This window comes from Callionymus lyra, chromosome 18, assembly GCF_982586985.1.
Source record: "Callionymus lyra chromosome 18, fCalLyr1.hap1.1, whole genome shotgun sequence".
Lineage (NCBI taxonomy): Eukaryota > Metazoa > Chordata > Actinopteri > Syngnathiformes > Callionymidae > Callionymus > Callionymus lyra.
The window spans coordinates 10,542,200-10,554,719 of NC_141835.1; the positions used below are offsets into that span (position 1 = coordinate 10,542,200).

The following is a 12,520-nucleotide window of genomic DNA, read 5'->3' on the forward strand; positions in this document are numbered from 1 at the left end:
AGGATTCCAGATCCTACTAGTAAAGATTGGAACTAGTACTGTACTCCTACTACTTGAATCCTACTACTGAACTGGGACCTGAATCATGGAATTCCAATCTGTACAAGGAGGATTCCAGATCCTACTGGATTCCAATCTGTACTATGACATATACATTATAAAAAAAATATTATTAGTATTTCCCTTATTTTTCATTTATATTAACTTGTGTGAAAATCCACATTCTTGAATTGACTCCACTGGAACTGCATTCGAAATATTCACACTTGTGTATAGAATTGGAATTTTGCTTAGTCATCAGAGATCTCACTCACACAACTAAAAGGATTCAAAGTATATTTTCTGTAATTACAAGTTGTCGCCCATTATACATCTTTTTAACGCCATCCCGAATGTTTTCATCTTCCTTCTGCATCATGAATCGGCATCATTCACTTGAAAGTGTGCGTTCATTACTGTGGGTGTTTTCGGTCAGAGGAGGGAGCGTTGGGAGGGTTTCCACATGCATGCACATCTCAGAGGTCATTACACAGACAGATGACAGAGACAGTTGGCTCTGAACGGAGGAAAATAATTAGCTCTCTGAGCAAGAGAAAGTGAAACGTGCAGCATCGACCAAGCCTTTTTTTTTCTTTTTTTTTTGGCAGGCATCAATAAGGAGCTGGTACATCGCTAGATGCTGAAAATATTTTTGGATTTGGTGACAACAATGTGGTTATTGTACAAGCAAAATGAACATTTTTTTTTGGTGTGATGCACTCAAATGTAAGGGCCAAACTGCAAATGGGTATTTTAACATCTTAAATAATTGTTAACTTTAGTTCAATTTTTGCAATTTTAATCGAATGAAAGCTAGTTAAAGTATTTTTCAATTGGGTTATTATGAAGGTTATTTACTGAAATGTGTTTTCTCTTAGGAATATTATGGCCACTTGAAAGTGAAAAATGGGTCGAAATGTAATTAAAAAAGGATCTAATTGAGGCTATTTATAAGACATTATGCATGTTTATGTTTCACTTTAAATATAAATAATCACTTTTTAGTAATTTCTACCCAATATATGGATCATTTCTCCATGTCCCTTATATCCCAAATATATAATTTAATTTAAAAAAAATGTTTCTCAGCAGAAGACATTACTAAATTCCCTGCAGGATGCAAGGTGTTAAGCAATCTAATTCCTACGTAATTATGTTGATTTTTTTGGATAGATAGATAGATAGATAGATAGATAGATAGATAGATAGATAGATAGATAGACTTTAGAAGACTTTATTAATCCCACTGGAGATCTTCAGGAAATTGGGTAAAAACAAGAACAAAGGGCAAGGATACAAAGGAAAAAGAACACAACGATTAACATAGAATATAACCATCTTTTCACTCCACTCCTGCCCCCAAACTCAGAATTAAACAGCCTAATAGCACGAGGAATAAATGTATCCCTGAGTCTATTAGTGTTGCATCTGGGGAAGAGCATTTGTGTATTATTTTACTTGACGGTTAAAAGGTGGTAGATAATAATCTGCTCTGTGATCTATACATTCTGGCTCACAATAAAAAGGATAAAAATAATAGGGGTCCGTATATACAGTACATGTTACAAGCTATGTGTCTAAAAAATTGTTTTGTATTAAAATCAAAGGAATATTTCTTGGTTTATAAAAGTCAGCAAAGTTTCACAATTTAAGTTTTGGTTTCTCTATAGCACTGCATTAAAAACAATGCCATAATGCCGTCTGTGCCCCCTTGGAACTCTCTTTGTACATTGTACTGCATCGTTCGCACCCCAGGTTGTCCGGCGGGTTTGAAAACGCAATTGAAATATGTTTTGTCAAACGGGAGCATTCCAGCAATCGGAAGCTCCTGCCGTATCCATAAGCCTACTGGCCTCTTCACCTCCCATTAACCATAATGCAGGGTGGAAATGTCTCTCTTAACTCGCTGAGAACCTCTCAAATCCCTCAGAGGCCAATCGTCGGGGATGACGGACCCGAGTGTGCGTCGGCATGGCATTTAAAGCTGCTAACGAGATAAAGTGTCCAAGCCTGGCACCTCTCGCCCGCCGCCGACTCCTTGGTCCCGCTTACTGTCATCTGTGCGGCTAAAGAGCTTTAGCACCGAGGGCCCCTCAAGTGGGGTGGGGGAAGTAGGTAGGGGGGCATAACCAGCTTGGGATTTTTTTTTTTTTTTTTTTTTTTTTATATCCGTCCCTTACACCCTCTTCCGATTCCCCCTCCTCTCCTTCTCTGCGCCTCGATTCCGACACATAATTAAATGCACTGGGCTTGCTGCCCAAGTGGCTGAAAGCTATGAGTCACTCGCCAGGCCTAGAAGTGTGAGGGATAAATCACAAGGGGGTGGGGGAGGAGGGATAGAACTTCGATGCCCCTCATACCTGGGTTCATTTAGGGTGGACCCTATTACCAGGCCCTCCAATTACCCTGTCCTGCAGGCCTAAATTTATTTGTAACGCTCCCTCCCCACCATAAAATTATAACTTTGCCTAATAATTTCTTTGCATGATGCAGTCCAACCCAAGGTTAATAGCTGGCTTAGCTGACTTTGAGGCAGCTGAAGGATGCTCTGATGCACTCCCTCTCCTCTTCCTCACTCTCTCCCCTCCCCTTCATCCTCTTGTTCAGGCTGTAAATGTAGTCCAGACAAGGGGAGTGGTGGTGCCTCGCAGGAGTTATTGTCCAGTGCAAGCCTATTAACAGTTCCCCAAGGTGCTGTAAGTGTCTCTGTTATGGGAGAAACCAACATTAATTGTCTGATCAAAACCTTGAGACCCTCACTGTTTCACTATATTGTAGGGCCCTGAACTGCATTCAATCGAGGACTCTCGTAGAATACATTTCCATGTAATGAACGGCGTCCCGGAGCAAGGGTGTCCGTAGTGTCGAGGCTAAAAGTTTGGCTTGTTGACTGAACTTCCGAGGACTTTGCTCATCCGTCAATCGTGTTATCAGAGTGCAATCAAAGTCGGACGTGAGGTCGTCGTAGTTAAAGTAATCCAAAGCTGAGTCGAGTGAAGGTTTATGCCTGTTGTTAATAATAAACTGTAGCTACTGGTCATTTGAAATTCCTTTAAGATTCTAAGATACAGTACAAGATAAAGATTTTGGGACCAAGTTTTTGCAATCTTTTGGACTGACTGATCTGAACTTCTTATAGCAATAATGACCACCATTTTCTCTTTACAACACAACCCCATTGATAAGGCAAACAATTCAACTAGTAACCCTGAAAAGGCAAACAAGTAAAAACCATTTCAGGTTGCTACTTTTTGAAGGTCATCAAAAGAATGCAAAAAGTCTGCATAGAAGTTATCAGAGAAAAATGTGGAAGAAACTAAAATTTACTTTCAGTTATTTCACACTGTTGAGTAGGTAATTCTGCATGTGTTCATTCATAGTTTTGATTGAGAATCTATTATGTAAATAATCATGAAAACAATGAAAAAATATAATTGAATGGGAAGGTGTGTCCAAACCTTTCGCTTGTATTGTACTGAAAAACTGCAGTACCTTTTCCAAAACCTCTAGACCAGGACTATTCAACTAAAAATTTCCTTAAGTCCACATTTTAAGTTTTCATTTTCATCCCTCCCTACAACCTTTTCCTGTTGAATGTTGGCAAACTTGTTAAATACACAATAAATACACAATATTATAAATCATTTGGCACGTGTGTATTGAAATACCAACAGCTTAGAGTTTCCCCACGTTATACTCCTTGTTAATGGCTCAGATATCGTGACACAAAAGGCGCATGGGTATGCCATTAGTATTTACTTTGTGTATTTCAATCGTTTTATTGTTAAATCTTGATTGTCCGTGTCAACTTAACGTTGCCTTAAGAAGGCCATGTTGCAATATGTAAACTGGAGACCCTTAGTCTACCATAAAACTCAAAAGTAGGGCTGAATGATATATTGAAGAAATATCGATATCCCAATATTGGCTCGTGGGATATGCATATCGAAAACATGTGCGATCATTTATATTTTTATCTATCTGTGAGCGGTGCGGCTCGGTTGCTATATCACTTATGAGCGCTACTCAAATCGGAGTGATCCAGTCACTCATCTCTTTCAACCCCCTTTGTTAAAGCAACATATTGAAAGTACTTTTAATCTCGTCTGGGTTGTTTTCAGCGTTCTCATAAGATCGCGGAAATTCCAATCAAGTGCAAAACTGTCCGTCTTCGCTGTATGCTAACAAGCTAAGTCGTTAGCGTCATTTATAAACTGTTCTGTGCGTGGACAAAGAGGTTGGATTTATTATTGAATTGGTGATATCGCGACGCGCCGGCGGCTCCTCTCTGATGTCGCTCAGTTTCGAAGGAAACCGATGCCGAGTCCCGCGACACTGAGCGTTATAAGTGATATTTTTTGGCATCTTATCACATTTTAGGTGAAACAAAAACATCATTAATATTAAAATTTAACATTAAAACAGCATTAACATCGATATCGCAATTCAAGACGCCAATATCAGATATCGCACTTATTCATAATATCGTGCAGCCCTAGTCAAAAGTAACACAAAGCTGTTGTTAGTTTTTTGCAGTAAGCTAATATTATCTTCAATGATAAAAGTTGTTTATCCCTTTTTATTGCTTTTTTTATAAAGCCTTGTCAAACGAGGCCCTTTGCAGAAGTGTGGCTTATCTGAGTGCTTTTCCAGTTGATTTTGAATTCAAATCGTGATCTCAAGAGTAAAGTTTCATAAGTGAGGTCCTCGTTAATGCAGTTTTAGGGTGTTCTCCCTGTGCGCCCCTGGGTTTCCTTTGGCTGCCCCAGTTTTCTCCAACAGCCCAACGAACATGCAGGGATAAAATTGTGTCTCTCAGTTTCCCACGACTCAGTGACCCTTTTAGACTTTAAGGGCTTTTTCCAACACTTTCAACTTCCATAAGATGGTTCAACGGGCTGATGTTGACGTGAGGCGCGATCCAACCGCCCGAGAAGTAAAGTTGTCCTTCCGTTGTTCAAGTGACCTGACCCCAAACCCACCCGACGGCAGTTCCTTGATTTATTATCTGTATATCTAGTTTCGTTTCCCCGGGATCATAAAAAAAATCCTTGCCACTGCCAGAACACATTAGTTTTAAAACATCCAGGAATCATCTTAAAAACATGCATTTTTAAACACAAGTCTGGAGTCGTATCTCGCTAGGGTTTAAAAGAACCACTGTGTCATCTGTAGCAAAGATGTAATTGCTGTCATTTAAAAATATATATATTTATTTTCTTTTTATATGAACTTGTGCTGGTGTGTGAAAGGAGTAGCGCAACGTTTCAACTCTTTTTTTTTCTTTTTTCTTTAAACACATCTCTCCCTTCTTTCCAGATCCACGTCATTGACTTTGATGATGAGAATAACATCATTAATAAGAATGTCCTTCTGCACCAAGCTGGGGAGATATGGCACATCGGTGCCAGTCCTGCAAATAAAACGGTCCTTACCACCTGCTACAACAAAAGTAGGTCCTCCGACTGTTTTGGTCTCAGAAGTCCCTCTGAAGCGTCGTAGCGTCTATTATGTGAAGATACCCCGTCGTTTGTTTGTGCGTGTTTTTTTGATCTTACCATCGAAATTTAGCAACTTGCTTGGCTGGACATCATTATCTTGAAACCCTTTCTTACTAATGAATTAACTGATTGTGTGTTTGGGGTTTTATCAATCATGATAAACATTGAACATTTTTGCCACGTATAGGGGAAACTCGTGGAGGTTGCCAATTTATTTATATATTTAAAAAACTAAGGAAGCACTGAAACGGTGCATACTTCCGCCAAGGAGCTCATGGTTCTTCAATTGAGGGACATAACCAGCTTTGTTAAAATCAATTAAGTAAGTAAAAACAAAACTTCCTTTACTCAGGAATTGTGTTGGCTCTTGAAAAAAAAAGTACTGTACTATAATCGACATTTTCAAAAACTTTGAGTGTGAAGTGGCAGGAATGAAAATCGAGACCTCCAAATCTGAGTCCATGGTTCTCAGTTGGAATAAGGTGGGAAAGCCTTTTCCTGATTTGGGATGAGATCCTGCCCCAAGTGGAGGAGGTTATCTTGGAGTCCTGTTCACGAGTAAGGGTAGAATGAAGCAGTCAATCAGTAGTGGTATAAAAAAAAAAAAAGAGCTGAGCCAAAAGGAAAGGCCCTCAGTATACCGGACGATCTATGTTCCTACCCTCACCTATGGTCACGAAAAGTGGGAAGTGACCAAACGAACAAGCGGCCAAAATTAGTTTTCTCCGAAGGTCGGCCAGGCTCTTAGAGAAGGTAGAAGCTCGGTCGTCCAGGAGGGACTCGGAGTAGAGCCACCGATCCTCCGCCTTTAAGAGGATTCCGTTGATGTTGCCTGGGTATCTGATAAGGATGCCTTCTGGACGCCTTGCTGGTGATGTGTTCAATGCATATTCCACCGATAGGAGACCCAGTACGCACTAATGTAACTGGGAACCCCTACTTAAGCCGCTGCCTCCGTGACCCTACCCCGAATATAGTGGTAGGAAACCAGAAAAAAAGGTGCGTAAAAGAAAGGTAATACGCTTAAAAAAAAAAGGAAAAAAGCTTGGGTCCAAATAAAAAGTCACATAATGAACAAATCCACTTCCAAATTTAAATTAAACATACAACGATCTCTATATTTGCACGCTCTTAAATGGCTTCTCTTGTCCACATGGTCTTTAAAATTGCCCATATGAGGTGCAGCTGGTTTCCGGGACTCTTCCCCCGGGTTCTCTGGAGGGTTTTTTATTTTGGCAGCTATTTTGCCAAACGCGGGCTGTCAATCACGTCTTCCTATCTACACATCCCAATTCCTTACGATGCTCAACGGAAAAAAAGTCATTTTTTTATATTATGCATTTGAGTCGACGCCACTTCCTCCACCCACATCCTTTTAAAAAAAATAAAAAAATAAACGGAGTCTCGCTCCGTCAGTTGGGTTTTCCATGGTTGAGTTCACAGAATGACAGCCACATTGGAATTGTTGAAGTCCAAACAACCCCACTTTATACTGTTTACACCCTTAGGAATACACCTATGTATATATATATATATATATATAAACAGTATTTTGTTTGTTGAATTACAATTGTGCTTAAAGGAATGCATAAAAAGAGTGTTTTTTATTTTTTAAAACGTCCCACAGCAGTGTGAGAGCAAAGGCGAGAAAGGGAATTTTGTTTAGCATGATTTCTTTTCTTCTTACCCAGGAGCAGAGTTGTCTGGAAGAAAAAAAAAATCCTGTGGACTTGAGCCATGCTGCTTTTTAATTTGACAAATGGGCTTAATGCCAGTGTTGCCCACACACTGTCAAAATCTGCACAAAAAAAGAAAGAAATTGGGCTTTTTTTTTTTTGGTCTGTAATTTTCTCTCCCTTTTGCCCTTTCAAACTTTTTTTTGGTCCAATTACTGAATACATTACGCATCTCAACAGTTCCAATTAGCAGCCCCGGGTTCTTTGCTATGGTGGGACCCAATCGTGTACTTTTTTTTTGGGGCGGGATTTTGACTTCTTCATGTGGTCCATGTTCTTCCCAGCGAGCGACGGCAAGGTGGTCTCGTGTGCAGCAGTGTGGCGGATGCCCTGCGACTGGGAGACGGGCAGCCACGAGTCGCCCGACGACTCCGCCCACAACCCTCAATCCCTGGAGCTGCTGTGTCACCTAGACGACAGCACGCACGGCAACACGGCATGGTAGGTGTTCTTTAGCGTGCGATAATTAGATCGGCGAAAAAAACTCAACGTTTTGCCACCCACGATATGGATATAGAAACATCCACTCGAATAGATGGTTTATAGCTATGTGTCGTATTCCCTGATGGTTTTTTTTTTTTTTTACGGGGTTAATTCGATGTAATTGGGTTTTAGATCATACTGGTAAAGTTAATGACACTGACAAACTTTTAATTTCTTCACTTAACACGTCTTTATTTGTACTTTAATTGCTTTAAAAGATTGGTTCAGTGGTCGGTGGTTCACAGAGGGACTGGTTATGCGAATCCCCAGCATGAAGCTTCTTTTCTATTTTCTTAATAAGGTTATTAGTCTGTAAAATATGAGCTTCATATATGTATGTTTATTGTAGGGGTTTTAAAAATATCCATTAGGATATTTTTTTTCACGGTACTGTATCGATATTTTTCAGCACCGTTACCATTTTTTTTAAGTCTTAAATTAAAAATGTATGTATATATATTTGTTTTTTTTATATATATTAGGTTTTAATTTTATTTTTTTGTGGCAACTTAACCTAATTTTCTACCTTAATTGATTGAAGTCGGTACGTCCTGCAGGAACAATGAAATTCTGCGATGACTGAGGACGAGAGGATACAGTCAACTCCAGATGCTTTTGAAGCTGATGTTTGGACATATTTTGGTTTAAAAATGAATGAAAAATAAAGAATTCTGCAACACAGGTACAATACTCCAAATCTATATTACTGTTCCTAGAGTATCACAGTATATTGTGGTGTTTTTCTTGCTTATCAATGTTTTTTCCTCATGCCAATATTTTCTAAGTTTAATTAAATATTTATATATATAAATATGTATTTATATGTTTGTTTAAATAATTCTATTTAAAATGTAACGCAAATATACAGGGTTTGTATTTTATTTTTGTGTGGGAATTATACTAGATTATTACCTTTTATTAATTGTAGTCAGTACGTCCTGCGCAGCTAAAGGACCAATCAATCCTGCGATATCCAAGCAATGACTGAGGACGGGAGGATACAGTCGACTCCAGATGCTTTCGAAGCTGACGTTTGGACATATTTTGGTTTTAAAACAAATGAAAAAAAAATGTTGCCACACAGGTACGATACTCCAAATATATATTATTGTTCCTATAGTATCACAATATATCATAGAAAATATTGGCAAGAGAAAAACACTAAGTCTTCATTTAAAGATTTATATATTTATATATGTTTAGTTTTTTTAAATTAAATAATTATATTTAAAATCTAATGCAAATATTTACCAGATTTTTATTTTATTTTTGTGTAGCAACTATACCTAATTTATTACCTCCATTAATTTATGTCGGTACGTCCTGCGCAGCTTAAGGAACAATGAAATCCTGTGATTTCCAAGTGATTGCTGAGGACGAGAGGATACAGTCCACTCCAGATGCTTTTGAAGCCGATGTTTGGACATATTTTGATTTTAAAACCAATTAAATATAAATGATTGCAGAATAAAACAACCAGTACACAACTACAAATATATATCATTGTTCCTATACTATCGCAATATATCGTAGTGTCGTTCTTACCAAAACACATCCCTAGTTTATTGTGTAAAAATGTTTTTTTGAAGTCTTGTATACAAACATTTGCAACTGGTGATACATTTGCAAACCAACGTTGAGAATATATACCAAGTAAAAATTTACACTCATTTATTTGAGTTAATTAAAAGATTATAACCAGTATAACCTCCGAGGATCAAATCCTGGAGTTTGACTAGTGTCACTTGATGATTACAAAGTCCAAAAAAATGTGAATATTTTCGTTATTTAAGTATTTAATTAAGTTTTTCTATCAGTTATACTACGTTAAATGGATACCAGACGTTCATATCTTTATATAGTGGCTGTTGTTAGGGTGATAAGAAACAAACTGTGTCAGACGGGAGGGTAAGATAGAGAAAAAAAACAAGGAAAAAAAAACAGTTGAGAATAAATACATAGAAGGAGGATTGGATTCTTGCTGTCTGTATGTGGGAAGAGGGGTATGTATAGATGTGTGTGTGTGTGTCAAAGGCCAGGTCAAGCCAAGCTTCTGGCTAAAGATTGATGTCTGTGGGCTTCACCATCTTAGCACCCCAAGAGCTATGACCCTCACAAGGGCACCTCTCTGTGTGCCGGCGTATGTGCATTCATTCAATGCCTTCCCATGTTGTGCTCTATTGGCTTTCCTAGATGGATGGGTCTGGTCCGCTGCCCACCTCCTCCATCTCTCCAAGACACACATTATCCTCACACACACACACACACACACACACACTGATAACACGGCTAGTGTTCAGTCATCTGTTTGTGTGTTTGTGTGCGACTGTGTTGCACATGTTTGGATATCTACATTATTGATACCAGGTTTGTCCTGAAAATGTTTTCTTCCAAAAGTGTGTGTTAATGTGTGTGTGTGTGTGTGTGTGTGTGTGTGTGTGTGTGTGTGTACCTGAGGTGCATCTCAAGTGTGTGCCTATGTGTGTGTGTCAAAACAACAAACTGAATTAACTTGATGCATTAGTAATTTTTTTTTTTTTTTTAATTTAATCACTTTTTTTTCGTCACGCTCTGTGTGTGTGTGTGTGTGTGTGTGTGTGTGTGTGTGTGTGTGTGTGTGTGTGTGTGTGTGTGTGTGTGTGTGTGTGTGTGTGTGTGTGTGTGTGTGTGTGTGTGTGTGTGTGTGTGTGTGTGTGTGTGTGTGTGTGTGTGTGTGTGTGTGTGTGTGTGTGTGTGTGTGTGTGTTTGAGTATATGAATAATTAACTAACTCGTAGATTCTCGTCAACAATTCGGATCGGGCTGCAGCGATACACTGATTGATGTTACATTTCCGATATATTTCAATACACTTTTCGGAAAATTTTTAGAATTGTTTGTTTTTTTATTTAATCACTTTTTTTCAACACTAGTGTGTTAATGTGTGTTTGAGAGTGTATATTTATAATTATTAACTGGTAGATTATTGTCAACAATTCGGAATCGGGGCTGCAGCGATGCACTGATTGTCGTTACATTTCCGATATATTTTCCAATACACTTTTCGTAACAATTTTAGGGGCACATGGAATTTCACTGACATCCTGTAATTGTTCGATTGTCTTTTAGTTGAATTAATAGAACTTAAAGCCAAAATATATCCAAAACAAACATCTTTAAAAAAAGCTGCTCAAGTCGATTGTATCCTCTCATCCCCAGTAATCGTCCCACAATCTTTAGCCGTCAGCTAGGCTTGGTTGTATTCATCTATTTATTTGACTGTTTTTATGGATGCTTGTGTGGATGGATTGTGTTATTGCTGCTGGACAAAATAATTTCTCTTCGGGGGATCAATAAAGTATCGATCAATCTATCTATCAATCTATCCGCCATTATTGAATCGTTCCTTTACCTGCAGAAGACATAATGACTGCTGCCCTCTAGTGACCGGAAGTTGAATTGCAACACATCAATGAACAAATGCTGCAATGCCGCTATGTTATTATAATAGTATAAAGCACAATCGGCACTAATAATAAACTTAATTGTGTTTAAATCATCAAATTCCAAAAGTCATTAACGCCTATTTTTAATCCAGATGCACCTGTAGTCGCTCACTTTACACTTATGTACGACCACTACACTCATTACTGGTGTCTTCTCGCTTGTGTTTTTGAGTGGGAGTCGTGCCACTTAAGTAAATCAATTCCCACGGAGTCACCGAGATGACGAGAGCGAGAGAGAGAGAGAAAGAGAAAGAGTGAAGGAGAGAGGAAAACAAAGTTGATTTTCTTAAGTGCTACATAAAGCGAGTCTTCTTTGTCTTAAGTATGTTTCTCACATCATGTTGTTCTGGAGGACTTGAATTACCTAATGTATTATAAACTTACTTGCGTGTCCTTTATGCAAAACTATTTTATGTTACAAAATCATCCAAAAAAATCGATTTATCTCACTCAGAATTTCAAAATAAAAGCCCCTATATCTTCATCCAGTTGAACAATAACTTAATAATAGTAATAAATTAATTAATTTCAACATTAAGAATCTTCTCTTGGTGGGGTTTTCCTTTGACTTTTGATATTTAAATACAATTTTTAAAAGTATTAATGATTTTACATTCTCCGATTGAATAGAGATCATGGGCCACACAAACTTGTCCAAGGGCCACAAATGGCCCCCGGGCCAGACTGCATAACTGGTTCTTTAATAATAATTCAGAAACGTTTTCTATTATGGGATGATTCAAGAACACATGATTAAATAAATCAGATTATTGATATATAATGTTGTAGTATAATAATATCATTGGTTTTAATAATAATAATAATAATATTGGTTGTAACTGGCACTAATTTCTAAATCTACAAATAAAAATAGGTGTTTTGTGGCCTTGATGCATGAAATCCTGAGATTTTTCTGTTTGATTAATAATTATTAATACATAAAAATATAATTAAATAACGTATTGGTTTTGGCGATTTATTTATATAGTGCGGTTAATTCACAATAGAATAAACAATTAATTAAAAAAAATAAACAACATTCTAGTTGTCATTCTGTAAAGGTTCTGTGCAAAACTACTTAAAATATAAGTTTATTTTCTTCATGGGTACTTTGTGTGATCAAAATTACATTTTAAACATGTAAATCTGTAATTTACGTCGAGTTTAATCCACTAATTTGTGCTCTTTATCTCTTGTCACATCCTCGAATCATTTTTTATAAGAAGCAATGAGCGTTTTAAAGACAATTCTTTGAGACTTTGAGACAGAAAGCGAGA

The 12,520-nt window shown here is 37.8% G+C and overlaps 1 protein-coding gene across 1 annotated transcript in view; it reads left to right on the plus strand.

Annotated features, from left to right (window-relative positions):
- Nucleotides 1-12,520, plus strand: part of eipr1 (EARP complex and GARP complex interacting protein 1) — a 56,756-nt gene that overhangs the window by 1,863 nt on the left and 42,373 nt on the right. The window contains exons 3-4 of the mRNA XM_087779845.1: nucleotides 5,359-5,491; nucleotides 7,561-7,717. Coding sequence (XP_087635971.1) covers nucleotides 5,359-5,491; nucleotides 7,561-7,717 — 290 coding nt within the window. The remainder of the gene's footprint in view (nucleotides 1-5,358; nucleotides 5,492-7,560; nucleotides 7,718-12,520) is intronic.